Source organism: Dreissena polymorpha, chromosome 6, assembly GCF_020536995.1.
Source record: "Dreissena polymorpha isolate Duluth1 chromosome 6, UMN_Dpol_1.0, whole genome shotgun sequence".
In the NCBI taxonomy this organism is placed as follows: Eukaryota; Metazoa; Mollusca; class Bivalvia; order Myida; family Dreissenidae; genus Dreissena; species Dreissena polymorpha.
Window position 1 is genome coordinate 114,072,730 of NC_068360.1, and position 12,500 is coordinate 114,085,229.

At 35.6% G+C, this 12,500-nt stretch overlaps 1 protein-coding gene across 1 annotated transcript; it reads left to right on the forward strand.

The window, feature by feature from the left end:
• Positions 1–4,326: 4,326 nt before the first annotated feature.
• LOC127836002 (uncharacterized) lies at positions 4,327–4,944 on the forward strand. The gene has a single exon (XM_052362420.1). The coding sequence runs from the start codon at positions 4,327–4,329 to the stop codon at positions 4,942–4,944; it is 618 nt and encodes a 205-aa protein (XP_052218380.1).
• Positions 4,945–12,500: the final 7,556 nt, after the last annotated feature.

Genomic DNA, 12,500 nt, shown 5'->3' on the forward strand with positions numbered 1-12,500 from the left:
ATAATACGTGCATTAACACACGATTATATGTCCCGATAGTAACACATAATGAAGCAGTAAGTATTGCGAATGGGCATGTTATTATGTTCAGTTTTATTTGCTATACATTGCCGAACTAGTTATAAGCAATAAAAAATATGTATGTATACCATAAGTATTAACGTTTCAATAAGTCTACAGTTTTCCTATTAGGTGACGTTTTACTACGACAAAAGAACAACGATATAACGATGTGAGATTGCATAGTTATTTGCAGTTGCATTTCTCGAATCGTGATTATGCAATTTCACGTCATCTCGAATATATACTTTTTAATAGTCTTAAACAAATATAAAAGGAAAAAGCAATATCAAAGTTTGTTAACCCATTTATGCCTAGTGGACTCTCCCATCCTTTTAAATTGGATCAGTTTATTTCCAAAATTAGGGATATCTAGTATACTTATTTCTATATTTAGACTATTTCTTGTAGAAATTCCTTTAAGCAAACAGCGCAGACCCTGATGAAATGCCCGTCACGTTAGTTAAAACCCGGTACATCTTGAAGCATACTCAAATTTTTTTATCTTTGCTAACACTACATTACTGGCTTCAAATAATCATCGCATGTTTTCATACTATGTAAGTGATATACATATTTTCGAATTTAAAAAAAACAAGTGTCATGAATGCTTTAGTATTTCACTGATTCGATTGAGAAGTTTTAAAGAACGAATCGATATATTCTACATAATTTTTAGACCGACAAGTTTGTTCGTCTTTGAAAATGATCGCTTCATTCTTGTTTAAATCTAGGATTTTGTTTAACTTGTCATTTTGTAAATATCATATAAAGTCCCTTTAAGAAACAGGTCGTTGTGGTTGTGTATCCGCTTGTTTTAACCGAAATTATCTTCGAACATATTAAATAACCACTTTCACATGCGTTCAACCCGGTTAAATATTTTGAAAGTTTTAAGGTAAAGCGCACAACTTTTAAAGAACGGGCTTCTCGTTATGTATGTGTTATTGTAACTACAGCGTTATGTTGAAAAATTTACATATACATAATCATGTGGAGAAATGTGAATGTAAACCATATGATCTTTGAAATGAAAGCTTCTAGATATATTCTTAGCCGGTTATTTGCGCAAAAAACAAGAAATTTGTTTGAACAGTATTTATGACATTATTCTACTAAATAGATATTCGATTTATAAATCTTTTTAATACATTCAGCTTTAAAATTATCAATATTGATAACATACTTTTTATGTTTTATATATTCCTTAAAAAATGTCCGAGGTGTGTAGGCTCGAATTTAACCTATATCGAGCTGTGTATAGTTACATTTTTTACAATCATCATGGAACTTGCGAAGGAATTACCTTATCTTGGGAGAGTATGAAAATTGCCCATTTAAATAACTGACTGCCAAAGGAGGATGGAGTTTTTCTTGTACGACATCATTAAAATAGGTGTATTTTAACGGCCAATCAGGCTCAATCTTCGTTGGCTTTTTGTCAAATTTAGTCAGAACATGTGTTTCAATCATGTATCCAAAATGAGTGTCATAAGGGAAACAAAACTCGGATACAAGTCGCACTATTGCTACAACATTCTGCAAGCAGATCAGTAAAGTTTCTTAGGGCCTCAGGTCAGCGCCCTTTCTTGTTTATGTTGCTCTGGATCAAGTTTTTGTTATAATGCTTTGGTTGTTAATGAAGCAGTAAGTCATTTTGATTTAATGAGTCGCGTTCTGAGAAAACTGGGCATAAGGCATGTGCGTAAAGTGTAATCCCAGATTAGCCTTTGCAGTCCGCACAAGCTAATCAGGGACGACACTTTCCGCCTAAACTTGCTGATACGGTCTATCCATTTCTATAATTCAGGGTCTATTTTGTACTACTTAAGCGTAACACGTCATGGATTAACATCTTACCGACTTATCATACATCGCAATTTTCTTGTAATGAATGACACATTTTGTTGTATAAAATACGACAATTGTCGTTAGCAGACCAGGTTTTAATATTGTCACAGTAACCTAAAGTACGAAATACAAATACTACATGCGGATAAGTGTCTACAAAATAATATCACACCATTGATCAAATAAGCGATTCCACTAATTAATCAGAGAAGCGTAGTTAATTGAATTTCTTTATTGCTAAACTTTTTAAAGAGGTAAAATATAATATACTAACAAATCTTAAGACATAACAGTCTGCGAATTATTAAAAATACTAATTTCTGAGTTTAGCAATAGACCGTTATGGGTTTATATTTAGTCATTTGTTTTCAACGTGTGATACGATTATACATGAGATAATCATTTAACTAACGTAGTTGACCACTAAGCACTAAGCAACTACGATAAAGAAAGTTATTTAAAATGTCCGGACACGTTAACATGTTCTGTGTGCAAATTTTTTTAATGTACATTTCATTTGCATATGACCTTGTCTAGCGAATATACAACATGATCGTACCATAATGAAATGTTTGACGCTTATAATTAAAATACATAACAGTAATTACTCTAAGTTTCGGACACTCTAAATTTCCGGACATTCCCGTTTCTGGAAAATGTTTTAGTGACTCTAAATGTGCGGACATACGGATTATCGTCTATAATTAATGACTTTCGGGCAGTTTATTTTACAATCCTTATTGACCAGAAGTTCTGTTGTTATCGTTTTATTTTGTGACACTTCGAGGATTGCTTATGTAAAGTATAAAATACATTACTCATTCTATGAGCACGGATGGCCGTGTGGTCTAAGCGTTTGACTTTTACTCCAGGGTTCAGTGGTTCGAGCCCCGTTTTTCTTTCTTTAATTTTATTCTTGTTTTTACTGGCGCTTTTTAGATCCAATATTTATATTTACCAATATAAAGCATCAAATGACAAACTTCAAAATCTGCAAAAATCTGTGAAAATGTCCCTTTAAGTAGATAAATGCTCTAGATAAATTCCAATTTTAGTAAAAGGTATACTCTGTTTAACATATATTTCTACTCCAGTCATGTCATAATATCTATTTGCGTTGCTTTTTACAAATAAACATCAACACAACTAAACAATTAAAATTAAATAACAAGTAGATGTATAACAAAAATCCGGATATTCCTACGCATCCGAAATAGCATTTACAATTGTTTGTGTTCGTGTTAACGACATCCAATGTTATGTTGTTTTGAATTACCATATCATAATTACAGCGGAAAAGGTGAAACATTATACAATATCTTTTGACATAAATTTTCTTTCTTTCAAAATAAATCTGCATATATACATTCCGGAATGTAACTGAAAGCAAAAAGTTAAGCCACTTTCTTTCAAAATGGCGATTTGGCGCCGGCAATCTCGAATGCGTAACATTTATCCCGCCCATGAACGAATACCGTCTTCAATATAGACTTTATAAAACGTTTTACATCATAATATCCGCATAATAGCATACTTCCGGCGATAGAGTTGAAATATCATCGATATATAAATCTGGCGCAATGCCCCTTAAGGGGTTTCCTTGATGACAGCGACAACAACCTAGTTATCTTACTTATATCTTCATATTCACCCTACTTTATAGGCCGCTACAAAATTATGGATAATTGTTATTTGTGACTAACTACATTCCCTTCTGATTTGCTTCTCATTCGAATCCAATTATCATTCCTGAATTATTAATCAATTATTAACGTTATAAATTCTAATGTAATGTTTCAACCTTTCGAACACGAACATAACATTATGAGATGATTAAGCCTTCCCCCATTATATTAATAACCTAAATATATTTGACATTCACCTACAAGAATTGACCAGTCGCCAAATACGCGATCGCTCCGCCCACTAAGTTGTGTTTTCATAAAACGCTTATTCCATTACTCCGACGGTCTTTATTTTTCGGACCATGTGGCCGCAATAAACGAAATCTGATTATTACGGAAGTTTGATTGACAGCTTGCGAGTGGTCAATTATCTAGGCAGAACCAGATCCGCTATTTGCTGAGAATCTATGATAAAACACCAGTACTTTCATACAGAAGTCCTCTCAATTCAAAAATAAGAAATTGCGCGATAAAAATAAATTTATAATACTTTTTTAAGTAAAGGAATTTAAACGAAAAATTCGAAACTTAGGAACCTATGGATGCAACTACACAATTTACTAGATATATGACTTTGATAAACGTTACAGAACCGGAGACGTTCAACACGACGTTATCAAACTTTTCCGGGTTGTGGTTGCGGCCGGTCGGTTACTATGAAAACACGCGGATGCTGCTCTGGAGAGTGATCCCGCCGATTCTAATTTCAATTGGAACGATCGGAAACGGTATGACTATTTTCGTGCTGCTTCGTCAGAAGAAGATGACGTCAACGGCAGTGATCCTGTTTGCACTGGCGCTTTCAGATACGCTTATGTTGTTCAGCGCACTCCTGCCAAAGTGGATGTTATATACCTGGGGCGTTGACATCCGGATGCTGAGTAACCCCGAGTGTAAAGCGATAGTCTACCTTACATACTGCAGCACCCACCTCTCCTCGTGGCTGATCGTGGCCTTCACGCTCGAGAGAACAGCTTGCGTGCTGTTCCCGCATAAAGTTAGACTGGGCTGTTCCCCACGAAACGCTGGGTTTATCATCGTCACCATTGTGCTAGCCGTGGTCGGAATTAATATAATACTACGCGTGATAGTTGAGCGGAATAGATACAAGGGCTCGAAGTGCTCTGCGCCCACGAAGGAATACAACGACTTATTTTACTACGTTTACGGATGGGTCGACTTCACGTTAACTTTCGAAGCGCCGTTCCCACTGCTACTCATATGCAACGACATCATCGTAGTGCAGCTCGCGCGCTCCCGTTCAAGACGCAAGCGGATGAATATTTCCGGTCAGGCGCGCGACACGCGTCCATTGTCGATACTCATGATTACCCTATGCGTGCTATAACTCCTCGCGATTACACCGGTGTCGGAATGGTTTACTTCCCCTACCATAGGGACAAGCTCCTGGCGCTCGCGTCAGTTGATCCTTATACGGCTTGGTACGACTTCGAGTACAGTCGGTCCCTTCATGATGTTGCCAATCTGGTCAGCTACTTCAACGCCACCTTCAACTTTGCCATTTACGTGTTCAGCGGCTCGAAGTTTCGCGCAGAGCTGAGGAGTCTGCTTTGCTGTAAGGCAGAAAAAGACACCAGCCTGTTGGAAATCTTAATGCCACCAGCTTCAAAATTGCCGACGAAAACCGTTATCGTTAACACTATTTGACATAATTTCTTATTTCATAATATTAAACACATATGCTGGATTGATTTTTGATATTGGTAATACATATTAGAATGAGTCTACACCTTAAATAAGTGTGTGATTCTGAAAATAAGGTGACACGGTATTGTAAGTATACAGGGTGCAGAATCAACGGGGTTTCTCGGGTTTTACACGGGCTGTACAGAATGTAAATACACCGTTAAGAACTATATTTTTGAAAATATCTCAAATAATTGAAATACTTTAGCAAAAATCGTAAGTGCATTAAAGATAGTGTTCTTGCAGTTTGTGCAGATACCTTAGGTATAAGAATAAATCATTGAATACGTCTGAAATCGGTGAAAAAAAATCACGTTGCGTAAGGCATAACCGTATAAATGAATGCAGTACACATTGAACAAGAACACATTCTTATTAAATAAGTAATTCTGATGTATTTCACATTGCCATAAGCATCATAAACATATGTCTTTTTGCACTAGTTAAAATTCTTGAGTGAACTTGTTTAAAAAAATAAGTTTGGAAAAAAATGTAGCACTTACTGGTATGTTTACATCCATTAACGTTTAATTGACATGACACCTTATCAGTGATCGCTCCGCCCACTTAATCACGTGGCCCAGCGGGAAAAAAAAACCTAGACAAGCTAACACCAAAATGGCTTCTTTGCCTATACACTGCATATAGATTTACGCGATATTCCGGATGATTTTATGGACTTGTTTAACACCATATTACACTTCTAAGGGGTTGATGCCATTTAGTTATTCTGCAAATGCAAAAAAAAATACGATTAAAGAGAACATCAGCTATTTATAACGGGTAAATCGGTACATTAAACACGGAGTGTATATTGATCTAGAGTCCATGATTAAACACGCCCTCAAACGCTTGCCGAAATCGAACCCGTTATTACGTGTAATGGTGGTATTTGCAATAAATTAACACTTCACTGGTATTTACCCGTGTTATTAACAAAATTATTACCGAAACATTCCCCCCTACCCGTGTATTTGACACGAAATAGCGATTTATAACTGGGAATTCGGTGAAGTTTTACGCGCTTTCTGACGCCGGATGGGTACCTCAATACCACATGTTATTGCGTATAAAAGTGATATTAATCATATTAAACATTGCTTATGGGACATTTATCATTCACTATTATTTAAAGCGCAAAAACAACACAGTAAATTTGGACATTATCTGATATAAAATTAGCGTTGTATGAAATGGAATACGGTCAGGCTATTATAAATTAATAAGGCTACCAATATCAGACGCTCGCGCAGGTACCGACTTCCCCGAAGTTACCGCATTTATTGGTTAACTAATATCAGTAATAATAACTCTTTTACAATAGCATTTATCGATACGTCTTTATTAAAATAATAACAAAATGGTTTTTCACTTGTTTCTGACACACACAGAAACGCGATTTTTAACGGGGATTTCGTAAAGTTACACGAATTGGGTACCAACATTCTCAATTATTTTACATGCACACGTGACATAATACATACTTAATAATGCTTAGTTATTGCTTATATTACAGTTCAAGTTTGTGAAATAAATTAATGTTCTATAAAGGGGATCTCGGTAATTCTTGAAGCTTCCACTCGCTCTTGTCAAGACCGCATTGCCGCGTTAGAAATGGTATAAATTTAATTCATCTAACTTATCTTTCTGGATACCAAATGTCAGAGTTGCATTAACCCTTTTTACACCGTTTTTGCCATATTTCATTTCCGTTTTTTAATCCGAACAAAATAAACGAAACACGTTTAAAAAATGAGATCTAGACATTCGAGCTCCTAGTGTGGATTAAAAGCGTTTATTGGTGACACCACATGACTGCAAATGTGTAGATACCGTTAATAAGATAATATATCACATGTCACCTTCAAATAACATGTATGATGTCAATTAAGTGCATTACTATCAGAGTAATAAAACACAGCATGAATTAGGCTTCATGCTGGGTTTCAGTTCTCGTAAAGTAATGCAGATGAACATGTCTATGATACGGTTAAGCGATATACCCGATGATTTTGGTGAACATTTTTTGCCGTATAGATTCAATGTCACCAACAAATCTGTCAGGATATCGATTGTCCGAGTTACATAATCCCCATTGACACCGTTTAACCATTTTTAATCGTTTTTTTAAAGAGGAAAACAAAAGAAACTCGTTGGAATAAAAGTGAACCTAAACATGTAGCTTGTCTAGAAAATGGCGGACAGGTCGTTGCTAACGAGTGCGCCCGATTAATCGATCGCTAATTGGTGGATCAATTCTAGTGGGCGGAGCAATCATAGATAAGGCGTCATGTCAATTGGGGACACAACAAATGCACGTGATCATGCACCCTGTATGTAAGGCCTCTTGTCAGTTTGGTCATATATGACTCGGTAACACTCAATACACAGATCTATAAATAAACATTTTTATTTATAGATATTTGCACAAAAAACGTATTACATGTATAGAATGAAGATTTATGTGGATTTATTTGAGCCACGCCCTTTAAAAACGGGGCTTATTGCATGTGCAGTCCGCACAGGCTAATCATTTACGAAACATTTCCGCTTTTCGTTTATAAGAGACTTCCTTTCAACGAAAACTTTCACCTGCTTATCTGGGACGACACTTTATACGCATATGCATTACGCCCCGTGTTTCAAGAGTGATTCTTGTTTGGGATCCACTCTTGTTGTATTTAAGTCAGCTAAATCCATTTCAATGACTTTCAAACTATGAGCAGTCACATTACAGATTGTTGGATAATGATAATTTGTTATACAATTCAATTTAATGCTTTCGGTTGTTTATAAAGAAATGTCAGTGAATTCAAACTGATAATTCACTGTTTAAAAACAGTGAAAATTACCAGTAAAAATTATTGATAATTTTCACTGGTTAACTGTGAAATGACCTTGTTTGTTATGTCATGACGTAATTATTTTAGCACACTTCTCAAGTTTAAATACAAAAGAAATCATTTGTAAGTATAAAATAAAAAGAAAATGTGTTGGATTCGTTGGAATATCAATTTTAATTTACCCGAAATCATTTTTTTTTCACTAGTGGTCGCGTCACTCGTTAAAATCGATTTTCTATCAAATGCAACAAAAGTCCTCTCTCTCGAGACCGAGCGAGAGAGCGGAGCGCGCGAGACGCGAGAGCGAGAGCGAGGACGGCGACGCGACAGAGCGAGCGCGCGGCGAGCGCGAGAGGAGAGAGAGCGGCCGCGCGGCGCCGCGAGCGCGCGATGAGCGCTCTCGCTCTCGCTCTCGCTCTCGCGGCTCTCGCGAAGATCTCTCTTCTATATATAATATAATATATATATAATATATATATATAATAATATATATATATCTATATATATATATATATATTAAATCGCTGAATATCTATGAGGACCTCGTCCAAGGGAAACCTGAGATTGACGCATGTTGCGTTTAGTTTCATTCCAGATTAAGCCCCTATATTAACTTAGGCTCGATTGGTCATTGTCGGCTCGCGTACTTCTTACATGTACCCTGGGTACTCTTAAGTATACTTACATGTACCCCGGGTACGGTAAATATACTTAAACGAACCCGGTCGATATTAAACTGCACTCGAGTTGTATTCCCGCCCAAAATCCGTGGTCCTAAAACGCGCTACTGATTACCGTAAAGCGATGTTGTTTATCTTAAACATACTTCTTTTTAAAAAAAACCTGCATCAACATGCTTTTTGAGTATGAGTTTCGATAATATGGAGGCTATTTAACAGAAAAGTGCCATAAATGAGAGCATAATTAATTTTTAAATAATAGCCGACAACGACCGATTTAGCGTTAAAATTCCCGAGTACATTTTAGTATATTTACCATACCCGGGGTACATGTAAGTATACTTAAGAGTACCCGGGGTACATGTAAGTAGAACCCGAGCCGACAATGACCAGTCGAGCTTAACTTAGTGCTGACGCCTATTTCCATTACTGCCTTAAATCCGCAATACCATCAAGATCAGCAATAAAAACAGGATGTTTTGTTGATCTTGATAAATTCAGACGCTTTCATAAGAAACACTGAGAATGTTTAGTATTTAACCTGCGATTATTTCAATATCGAAACCCTTTTCATATAAATATACGACCAGCTAACTGTAAGTCAATATTACGGCGATATCTGTACCATAGTGCGCATGCGCTATTATGTGGCCCCTCACTGTGCCTATGCTACACGTGTCACCGTGTTATGCGCATACGCCATTGTTTGGTAAGCAATTTCTAATTGAGCCGCGCTCTGTGAAAACGAGAGTTAATGCATGTGCATAAATTGTCGTCCCAGATTAGCCTGTTTAGTCCGCACAGGCTAATCAAGGAAGACACTTTCCGCCATAACTGGATTTTTGCAAAGAAGAGACTTTCTTTAAATGAAAAATATCATTAAAGCAGAAAGTGTCAAGTGACGACACGTTACGCACATGCCTTTAACCCATTTTTCACAGAGCGCGGTTCATTTATATTTACATAAGATTAACTGCCAATTAAGGGCACATTCGTTTGTAAACATCGATTAATTAATATCACGGCATCCAAAAGGCGCATTACTTCGTTTTCGCTCACAAACGGCATCATTTTCAGAGCTCTACACATGAACTATCGAACAAACATTCAGAAGTATTTAAAAGACATTGCAACACCCTCATAACATTTACCACTGTTTTGTTTTGTATTGAAGGCTGAATTAAAACAGTAGTCAATATTAAGTAGAATAAGCCTATCACGGTTCAATATATACAATTTTGCACAATCACATGCAATGAAAGACGGTTCTCCTGAGCACGCTATAGGGAGGTCGACGTCGAGGCGTGAGAGGAAAAGCTGGCTGGATAATGTTAAGTGGACATCCCTTCTCATGGATAAACCACTCTCAGCAGTACACAACAGACCTGACATGAGTTGGATTTCTGTATCTTCGTCCCTCATTTTCCCCTAACGGTCAAATCGGTCAAGAGATTGATGATGATGATGATGATGATGATGATGATGATGATGATAATGGTGGTGGTGGTGATGATGATGATGATGATGAGGAGGAGGAGGAGGAGGAGGAGGAGGATTTTCCAGTTGTGAAAAAGCGTTATCATATAAATGTATTCAAACGTTTAACTATGGTATTTTTTACAATTATTTTGTTAATTTATTAAAGCCGTTGTAAAATTGTGTTATTTTCATGAATGTTTAAATTATCATGCGTAATACATTTTAAGAACGTTTACCACTCCATTTTGGCAAATCTTCAAAATATTGCAGTCCTGAAAGGTGGGGACCGTGGTTTTGCACTCGTAGCATAGTAAACCTTGGACATTACAAAAAAGTTTTTAACTACGGTGCTGACGTTTTTTTTTACATATTAGTATCATAAGCTAATAAAGCCATGATTTTGTTCTAGTAAATGTACGAATCATCGACTCCATATTGTCTTAATATTTTAATGCAGCCTTTTGTTATGCATACATATTCTGGATAAAAGGTTTCAAACCAGGTTTTGTCTTGCGTATGTAAGTGGGACTTCTTGATCCAATTTCGAAGCCCTAATATTTCGTTTTGTATTATATATGACTTTGATAAGTCTTTTCTTGCCTGAAGCTTGTCTAACCTCTTTGAGACTTGCATCGGCGATTAGTACAACAGAACACACCAATAGCAGAGCTGAAATGTACACATATAAGAAAAGAATTGAAATCGAAATAAATAATTACAGATCAATAGCTATGTCTGCTTATTTTATAATGCCTACAAATGATTTTATTAGTTAAGTGTTTCATTAAATAACTTTTTAAATGAGGCGATCTGTATACGATGTCATACATACGATGTCGGCATATTTTTTCAGTAAGCTTTCCTCTCATGAATCGCTTGATGAATTTCACTTAAGTTTCAACATGTGTTTCCAAATGAAAACATGGGCCGTGTTTTGTATTTAAAGCTTGAAGTTCTATAAAATTAAGGTTATTTTGCACTATGAAATGTTCAAAGACAGGTAAAAATGTTTCGTTATTGTAGTTTCTTACGAATTGTCAGAGGGATTTCATTCAAACGTAAACATTTGTGTTTTTACCAATATTGGAATCGACCCAAAATGCCAAGTTTCGTAACTGTTGTTTGACGTGTGTCAAAATTAAGGTCCTGTTTAATATGTTAATTATCAGCACCTGTTAAACACTTTTAACAGGTAAACGTTTTTTTCTGTAGTTTCTTATAAATGGCATTAGAAAAACCGTTCAAACTTAAAACATTTATTGACAATATTGAAATTACACCATGGGAAAGGTTTAATAAATCTTTTATCAAATTTGTCGAAACTAAATACCGTTTATTCCTAGGCATTTCAGAAATAATATTAGTTAAAAAGACAGCTAGATTATAGCCACTTAAACGTTTATGTTTTAATCAAACTTCATATGTATTTACATTATATCAAACCGAGAAAGGGATAGCGTATTGATTAGGTGGTGTCAAAGTCAAAGTCACTGTTACTTACACAACACAATTATGTTTAATTAATCAGGGACAAAATAAAGTATTGTAAGAAAACTTAATAATTTATTACAGCTTTGGAATGTAATGGGCCGGGCGAAGTCAAGGTCACATTAATTTAATAAATACAATATTTCTGCTCAAAATGTCACTCACGATGTTACTTAAATTGTCAAATAGATTCCGCTTTGTAAGTCAAGAAATATATTTTACAGATTGTCCTTGCATAACTTACATCCAAACCTACAAAACTTGCATCTGGGTTGGATTTAGTAAAGGTCAATGACAAATTTATTATGTGTAGACCAAAAGTTTAACTAAACAACTCATTAATACACCGAGCTTTTGCAATCAAACTAAGTATATAGATCTATAAAGGAACAAGGAGGCTGAGAATTAACAATCATGACGTGGAACATTAACGGACTTAATGACAGGAAAGAGTTTTCTGCCAATTTGTAAATGTCTGAAACTCATGTGATGTATGTTATTTTTTTAGAAACCGTAGGTAAAGAGTTCTTGTTATATCAATTTAAGGGAATATTTGACTTTTTACTTTTTTTCAAGAAAATTGAACATAGAAAAGCTTGTAGAAATAGTGGAGGAATTGTTGTTTATATTAAAGAAGAATTAGCGTATGGTTTAAACATTGTAAAATGCCATAATCATACAGTTATTTGTTTAAAACTTGAGCACAC